Source organism: Doryrhamphus excisus, linkage group LG17 (assembly GCF_037039965.1).
Source record: "Doryrhamphus excisus strain RoL-2023G ecotype Guam linkage group LG17, RoL_Dexc_Guam_v1.1, whole genome shotgun sequence".
Lineage (NCBI taxonomy): Eukaryota > Metazoa > Chordata > Actinopteri > Syngnathiformes > Syngnathidae > Doryrhamphus > Doryrhamphus excisus.
Window position 1 is genome coordinate 14,234,679 of NC_136373.1, and position 8,889 is coordinate 14,243,567.

At 35.7% G+C, this 8,889-nt stretch overlaps 1 protein-coding gene across 1 annotated transcript; it reads left to right on the forward strand.

Moving 5' to 3' along the window:
- Nucleotides 1-12: 12 nt before the first annotated feature.
- On the forward strand, nucleotides 13-4,721 carry fxyd7 (FXYD domain containing ion transport regulator 7). Its single transcript, XM_078798212.1, has 6 exons — nucleotides 13-529; nucleotides 941-976; nucleotides 2,433-2,507; nucleotides 3,971-4,007; nucleotides 4,347-4,378; nucleotides 4,550-4,721. Exons 1-6 carry the CDS (start codon nucleotides 517-519, stop codon nucleotides 4,567-4,569), a joined length of 213 nt encoding a protein of 70 aa, XP_078654338.1. The 5' UTR covers nucleotides 13-516; the 3' UTR covers nucleotides 4,570-4,721.
- The last annotated feature ends 4,168 nt before the right edge of the window (nucleotides 4,722-8,889 follow it).

Below are 8,889 nucleotides of genomic sequence, written 5' to 3' on the forward strand. Positions count from 1 at the left end.
GGGGGGGGGGGGTGTTGGACCAGATACAAGCCGGTGCTGCACTGGGGTGGATTGTGCTGACGTTGCAGTTGGCTCAGCAACCTCCGGTTGTTGTTAATGATTTATGTGCTGCAAAGTGGCCATTCTGCATAGCGCAGAAATGCATCTCATTTCATTTAAATCTAATTTAACCATTGCTGAGATTTCCCACAAATTGGCTCATCGGTGAGAATAAAAGCTGTCCTTACCCAAAGCCAAACAGGATGTACATTGTTTTAGTCCACAATACACATCTTGGCTGGGTAAAAATATATACCACCTATAGCACAATATTATATAATAACCTGTTATTTGGACTCTAAGGTGATCCTACTTCTTTGTTGATGCATAATATGTAAAAGTGTAGTGTTTCATTGTGGCCACCAGGGGGCTCTGGACTTGGTGTGGGGTTGACCAGTGCACCCTGGAGTTCCTTCCCACACAACTGCAGTCTGCTCATCACTTGGAGGAAGTCTTCAAGCTGTCTGCTCTGCAACCATGGGAACCACAGGTCTGTTTGCTTTTATTATTTTTCATGAGTCAGCATTATTTGTTGTGTTTATAAAGGTCAAATATCCCAATGCATGATTTAATCACGCTGCATTGCTTGCTATACTTCCTAATACTGCATTTCATTCCCTCTTACGTGATGGTGATTTAAATTATATATAGAAATATAACAAACTGGTACCCATATGACGCTATTACAAATATATGTGTACATATTTTGCCTCTGTGCCGTGCTTCATCCTACTGCTACACCATTCTTTGCTGTGTATCTTTTAATGCTGAGAAAAGCATTGAGCAAGGGGTGGGGTTGCGGGAGGGAGCCCCCCCAAGAGATTTATGGAGGCAATGTTGCAGCTTTGCAGGCATGCAAACCCACTCTAAACACATTTTTTTCCCCCCTTTTTCTTTGCAGAGGCAATGTTTCCAGAACATAAGGACTTTGAATATGGTAAGATTTGCACTACATTTTACCTTCTATACTGGATATCAGGATAATCCACCTAAAGTGTTGTAGAGGACAGAAAAATTCTCCTTTCAGTATTATTTTGTATCCGGTGCAGACGTCCCGACATCACTTCACACTTTGAATTTCAAGGCTATCACAGTTTTTTTTTTATTGAATATGGCCAACATTTCATTTATTTAAACAAAAGTTCCATGTATTTTGCCTAAATTAAGCATTTTCAAGCACAAAAAATGTTAAAATTAATAAAAATACCAAAACAAGTTTGTCGAAATACACCCCAAAATTGCAGCCGACAACCAAAATGGCCGACTTCCTGTTTATTGTGGGTTCTGCAGACTTTTTAGTGCGTCCTATCATGATTTTATCATGGGCTTATTTTTTTTTAATTTAAATGTGGCACTACTGAGTCAATTTGGGGATTTAGTTTTTGGGACCTGTGAAATATCAAATTCTTCACCAGACCTGACGCACTTGCAAATTTTGGTGAGTTTTCATGCATGTTAAGGCCCTCAATAATAAATGAATAAATACAAATAAACATAACAGTTTCAAAAGGGCCTTTGCAGCGCTTAATAACATTGTCACTATCATGTTAAGTGTTAGCATGCTAATGTTAGCATTGCTAGCGTGCTGATATTACCATAGTAGTATTTTTAGTTGTTTTCATGGATAGACACTCACAGTATATGAACACTACCGCTATCATGCTAAGTGTTAGCATGCTAACATTAACATGATAGCATTTCTAGCATGTTAACATTAGCATAGTAGCATTTTGTTATTTTAAAGATGTTATTATGCTAGGTGTTAAAATGCTAATGTTAGCATTACTAGAATGCTAATGTTAGCATTACTAGAATGCTAACAAATGCTAGTATAGTCAAATTTTTTTGCCATTTTCATTGGTAGACACTTATGTAATGTGTTAGCATGTTAATATTAGCATGTTACCATTGCTAGCATGCTAAAATGAGCATACTATAATTTTTTTTGATGATTTGTCTAATTTAGAATGAATGAATCCTATTTTGCAGAAATTCACTTATCACTGTCAGATTTGGAACCAAATAACCGTGATAAATGAGGGATTACTGTATAATATAAATGAAAGGCTTTTCTATATTATCTTGAACTTTATATATTAAACAGAAGCGATATGTTAACAATGTGTATTCTTTTTTTAGTACCTAGTACTATATACAGTATATGGCTTTAACACATCTCTTTTTTTTGGAAGCATGTACTGCAAAAACGCTACACAAAGATCCTTTATACGACAGGAATGTCATGCGAGTCAAAGATTCTCCACATGACAGGAGCTTTGAACTAAACTAGTGGGCCGGTATGATGTCGTTCATGGGCCATATTTGTCCCACGAGACACCAGTTGAGAATATGTTCACGTATAGCTTGTATATATAACGTCTTTGTCATTGCAGATGAAGACACGTTGAGGACCACAGGAGTTGTTCTCGCTATCATCATGTTTGTTTCTGGCATTTTGATAGCCTTAAGTAAGTTTGTTTGACTTTTTTTTTTATGATATTGCTCACTGGACACTTCATTAGGTACACATGCGCAATCTCATGAGGTCCCCTAATACGAGTGTGATGTTCCACACTGTAATATTATTACCAAGGACGGCTGGTAATTTCGGATAATTTCATCTAAAAATGAGATGAGATCATATCAATATTGATTTCTTTCTGCAACTCTTCAATCTGCAAGTGAAAATATTAAGAGAACGAATATGCTGTAATTGTATGACTATCATAACATTATGAAGAAATCTGTCATCATTTCAGTAGCATAAAGTTGAAATATTAAAGAAGTACTTAAAAAAAAAATCAAAACAATGAATAAAGTTCCCATTTTTAGAAACTTAGGTTGCGGATAAAGTTACATGTGAATAAAGTCAAAATATTATGTGAATAAAGTCCTAATTATGGGAAGACAAATTACAAGAATAAGTTGTAAAATTTAAAGGGAAAAAATCTGTAATTTAATGAGAATATTGTCAAAATATTCAGAGTGGGGAAAAAAAGCCACAATTTTACAAAAAAAAGGGAGAAAAAATTAAAAATATTTTAATAGAATAGATTATAAATGTAAATATATTTTTAAAAAATGCAATATTATGAGAAGCAAAACAAAATATGTAATTTTTGAACGTTATGATACAAGCATAAAGTCCAAATTCTATGTGAAATTTACAACAAGAAAGTTGAAAGTTTGGGAAAAAAAACAGCATAATTTCTGTGGGAAAACAGCTGTAATTTAACAAGAATATTGTCAAAATATTCAGAAAAAAAACATCATTTTATGACGATAAATATCAAGGAAATGTTGATATATTAAAGAAAAAAAATTTAACTGTACATTTTTTTTAATGAATTACAGAGTAAAGTCAAAATATTTTTACAATAAGGTCACAATATTACAATAAGGAAATGATATATAATAATAAACACTTTTTCATGTACAGCATATCACAAAGCTGAGATGCTATGTATATAACTATACTACTTATCTATGTTTGTTTACAAAATATCAATATGGCAATTGCTTTCTCTCTGACTCTATCTCCTTCTGCCGCTCTTCTATTTTCCCTTTCAAGTTGAGGGAAATACCCACATCAGTGTTTCAAGAACAGTGTTTCTCAAATAGCATGACAGGACCCCCCCCTCACGGTGAGCTGTCAGGGGGGAAACGTGAGAAGCTGGGAGGACTTTCAATATTATAGTACAGACCAGCCAACATGTATACATTTGTCATACTCTGCATGCACTTTTGTCACTTTCAGTTTCGAGTTCAGACTTTCTTAATAATAGAAATAGAAAATACGTACTTGAGACGCACTTGGTAAAGGAACAGAACTGTGGATTCCGTTAGATTGCGCAGGTGTACCCGATGCACTGCCCCCCGTGAGTGCGTCCTTTGACGTGTTTTGTAACCAATGTGTCGTTCCTCAAAACAGGTAAAAAATGCACAAAATGTGTAAAATCCTCCCCCAAGTAAGAGTGGATGAAGCGCTTGTGCATGTTGTATGAATTTGAACGGCAAGGATGAAAAGCATCATGAAACAAAATAACTTGCATTATTATTATTATTATTTCATTCAACATTCCCGTCTCCTGTTGTGCATTTCCAAAACCCAAACACACACTCCTAACACATGACATTTGGACTTTTCATGTGTTGGGAATGTGACCTTATTACTGATTGCATGGTCATTAAAAAGACCTTGTTGCAACCTGAACCCCTTTAATAATGGATGATGCCATGCGGCCACTGCATGTTTTATTAGCTCAAAGAAAATAATATACTAACTTTTTCTCTTTTTCTACTCGCAGATCATCTGATACTCAAATTCCAAAGACAGAGGGTGAGATCACTTTAAGATGACTGAGTAATCCCCTCGTACGTCAGTAATCATGTACTCAAATGTACAAATGTACCAAAAAATCGTCACACACTGGTTGCTGAAATGTGAGGGGTGCATGCACTTTTCTTAAATTCTTAAATCCAAACAATGCCTTTTTGTTTTTTCCTGTAGTGCCTCCTCCAGCTGTGTAGAACATTATGTGTGAAACGGAGACCAGCATCAGCAAATAAGCAATGTGCAAGTATTGTATGGCTTTTAAACCCCAGCAGGATCATTAATACAAAGTATCCTCAATATATGAAGCTTGATTTATGGCATTTCAAACAGAAATATGTAATCATTGGTGCTATACTTGCTTCTTTGCCTGGGTCACTTCCTGTTATGCTATATGAGTATATTCATTCTACTTTATGCTATTGCATGCCAAATGAATCAAATCAACATTTTCATATTGATTATTCATTTTCATCAATAGAAACATGGCCATACTAGTATTAAGGTTTATTTGTTGAAGTTATAAAAATAGAATATCATATTGCAATGCATTTAATTTTTCAAGTGTTTTTCTTTGCAATCGAGCTACTGCAGCCAAGCAATTTCTATTGCGCGTCAATAAAGTCTAAGTCACTTGTGATGTCACTGTACTGTACTGTACTCAAAGTGAAACTAAAACTAAGAAAATGCAACAAAACGGAGAGCATACAAACGTATTCAAAAGTCAAATTGCATGCTGGGTACTATAAATTTGGACATGTTGGTACAGCAGGTCTGCATTGAAATGAAATCCTCTCGCGTTCCCCCGCAGGGGGGGGGACCCGCCCCACTATTTGAGAAGCACTGCTGTATAGTAACTGATCTGTTGTGATAAATATTGAAACATGAAAAGATGGTGTAATGTTAACTAACACTAGATAATAATAAATAAATAAATCAAGTGAGAGAAAATTATAATCCGATATTTTTTTAATACTAGTTTTCACAAAAAAACCAAAATCTGATAATAATAAAATCAGATAATTATCGGATATCCCTAATTAAAACTACCAATCACATAAAATTAATCACAATGATTTTTAAAAACTGAATAAAATAATGAAATAATTACATAAATATTAATACAATTACATTCATAAAATTATGGATTTTTTAAAAAATTAATTAATTAAAGAAATAGATAATAATTATTAAATGAAATGAATCAATAAATAAAACCAATAAATAATGATACAATTCAATAAACAAACAATAATACTACTCATTCATTCATTTTCTACCGCTTTTCCTTGCGGGGGTGCTGGAGCCTATCCCAGCTGTCTTCGTGCGAGAGGCGGGGTACAGCCAATCACAGGGCACATATAGACAAACAACCATTCACACTCACATTCATACCTATGGACAATTTGGAGTCGCTAATTAACCTAGCATGTTTTTGGAATGTGGGAGGAAACCGGAGTACCCGGAGAAAACCCACGCATGCACAGGGAGAACATGCAAACTCCACACAGGGATGGCCAAGGGTGGACTTGAACCCTGGTCTCCTCGCTGTGCGGTCTGCGCGCTAACCACTCGTCTGCCGTGCAGCCCAGCACATAAAATTAGATACAATGATTTTTAAAAACTTAAAAAAATAATGAAATAATTACATAAATATTAATAAAATTACATTCATAAAATTATGAAATTTTTAAAAATTAATTAATTAAATACGGGTAATAATTTATAAAATGAAATGAATCAATAAATAAAACCAATAAATAATGATACAATTGAATAAACAAACAATAATACTACTATGTTTCTATACATACAGTGTATAAATTCATCCATTTTGTATGCCGCTTATTCTTATCTATGGTCATGAACTTTGGGTCGTGACCCCAAGGACGAGGTGGTGGGTTCCCCCTTAGCGCTAAGATGACAAGTACTGTATTTGAATGAGAAGCATGCAAAACAAGACACAGCCTGGTATCACAAAACTCTGTTTACTGATCAGTGAAATTCCAGTCGGTATGTTTTCTTTTTCTTGAAAATGAGCCATTCCTAAAGAGTGACAGTAAAGTGTAGGCTATCACAACTTTCCTGTGAGGTGTTTGATTTTCCACGCTGCTCATTTGTGTCGCCGCGTGCACCCCTGACCTTTTTTGTGGTGACTCACCAACCACCGCTCGCTGTGAGTGATGCGTTTGTCATCAGACATTAAACATTTCGAGCAGGTTTTTTTTTTTTTTTTACACAGTAAAATGTACGTTTCCGTTTCATCCACAAGGATGATGCAGACAAGTCGTGTGTTTTCAACCCGGTTTGCTGATTGAAGTCAGCATTCTGATTTACCGTCATCGTGATCAATGTGATTGTTTGGCTCTTTCAGGGACTTCCTGAAGGTCCTACTGATGATTTCATGGAAATCAAAGACTTTTGGGAAAATGAGAACTATAGTCGATAGAAGACTATCCGTTGTTTTTCAAATTTGACTTCAGCATTAGGTACACTTGCACAACTTTCCATGATAATGATGATAATGCTCCCTTTCAACCAAGAATATTACTTTATTTTACGCATACGGTGTAACAATTGGCTCAACCAGAGTGCTTTTTCTTTGGCTTTGTTTTTTATTTTATCTCCACCACCTTAGATAATGAGGTTTTCGCATTTGGAAGTGAGTCCTAAAAGAAGTTTGGGATGATTCAAAACGCTCTGTTTGATAAGGCGTGGTAAAACTGATCCTTTTGTGATGTCACACAGGGGTGGACTTCCTTATATTTCCTTTGGGCGTGTGGCCAATCACAGCATGCATAAATAAATTTAAAAAGACAGTTTTGGCAGGAAGCACAAATCAAAGGTAATACAGCAGGAATAGGTGCAGATTTTGGAAGATCTATAAAGTTTTCTATGCTGGTTATTGTGTGTAGCTGCTCTATTGGATTCCACAACTCAATACAAAGGGTCGAAAAATGATCTTCTTTAAAGGAGAAACGGATTGTGTTCCACTGTTCTACTTTTATCCAAGTCGTTTTTGAATGTCGTTGATCTAATTAGACCAAAGGCATTCAGCATTCAGAAAAAATAAGAACGTCGGAGAAACGTGAGAATCGCTGTGATGCGGATGTCCTGGATTATTGAGTAGTTTGATGTTTGAACGGCTGGATTTTGTCGAGAAATGTGGAGGTAGTTGAACGCCTTTGGTCTAAGTAAAGGCATTCAGTATTAATAAACTTAGGATAAACTTAGATTTTGAATGACCAATGACCAATCACAGCATGCATAAATAAATTAAAACAGACCGTTTTGGCAGGAAGTACAAATCAAAGGAAATACAGCAGGAATAGGTGCAGATTTTGGAAGATCTATAAAGTTTTCTGTGCAGGTTATTGTGTGTAGCTGCTCTATTAGAGTCCACAACTCAATACAAAGGGTCGAAAAATGATCATAATAGGTTGCCTTTAAAGGAGAAACGGATTGTGTTCCACTGTTCTACTTTTATCCAAGTCGTTTTTGAATGCCGTTGATCTAATTAGACCAAAGGCATTCAGCATTCAGAAAAAATAAGAATGTCAGGGAAACATTAGAATTGCTGTGATGCGGATGTCCTGGAGTATTGAACGGTTTGATGTTTGAACGGCTGGACTTTGTCGAGAAATGTGGCGGTAGTTGAATGCCTTTGGTCTAAGTAAAGGCATTCAGTATTCCGGATAAACTTGACCATGACAAGGAATGTGAAATAACTAACTTGCAAACTGTGTATGTCCAGTGCACCCTTTTTGTTTTGAGTTTGTTTATATTAATGTTGACATTTTGTTTTAAAAAAATTGAAAAAATAGTGTAAAAAAAAAAAGAGTTTTCTGGAAAAAAATGGGAATTCCGGGAATTTTTTTTAATGTGAAAAATATGCCGTCATGTTTGGATTGTGCTGAACAATATGATTTGTTAGAATTGTTTTAAAAATGTAGGTAAGCGTAATTAAGACCAAAGTAAAATGTCTTAGTTGTGAAATGAGTCATTGTGGTGAGGATCTGGTTAAAGGTGCAGATCATAGGATTTTTATTGTGTGATTTCTCTGAACGATACCTGAATTGTTTCGGACTGTGTAGGACCATTTGACCTTTGCGGATGCAGTGCATTATCTTTGTTAAGGCAGAATTCCGGATGATGCTTTAGTATTGGATGTCATTGAGGAATATCTGATAATTATCGGCCCTAGGGGTGCTAGTTTATGTCTGGTAAGCTCTAATGATGTTCATTCATTCATTCATTTGGTTGTGGAGGGTGCTGGAGCCTATCCCAGCTGTCTTCAGCCGAGGGGCAGGGTAGACCCTGGACTGGTGGCCAGCCAATCACAGGGCACATATAGACAAACAACCATTCACACTCACATTCATACCTATGGACAATTTGGAGTCGACAATTAACCTCTATATGTTATGTTACATATCGGTATCGTATGATATCGGAAATTGATCATTGGACAATATCGGTATATTTGTTTTGGGTGAAAACGGTGAAACTCGGATTGT

Coding starts and splice junctions, on each gene's coding strand:
- fxyd7 (XM_078798212.1), top strand. Junction 977..2,432: donor ACATAAGGACTTTGAATATG/GTAAGATTTGCA, acceptor TTGTCATTGCAG/ATGAAGACACGTTGAGGACC. Junction 4,008..4,346: donor TGTGTAAAATCCTCCCCCAA/GTAAGAGTGGAT, acceptor TTCTACTCGCAG/ATCATCTGATACTCAAATTC.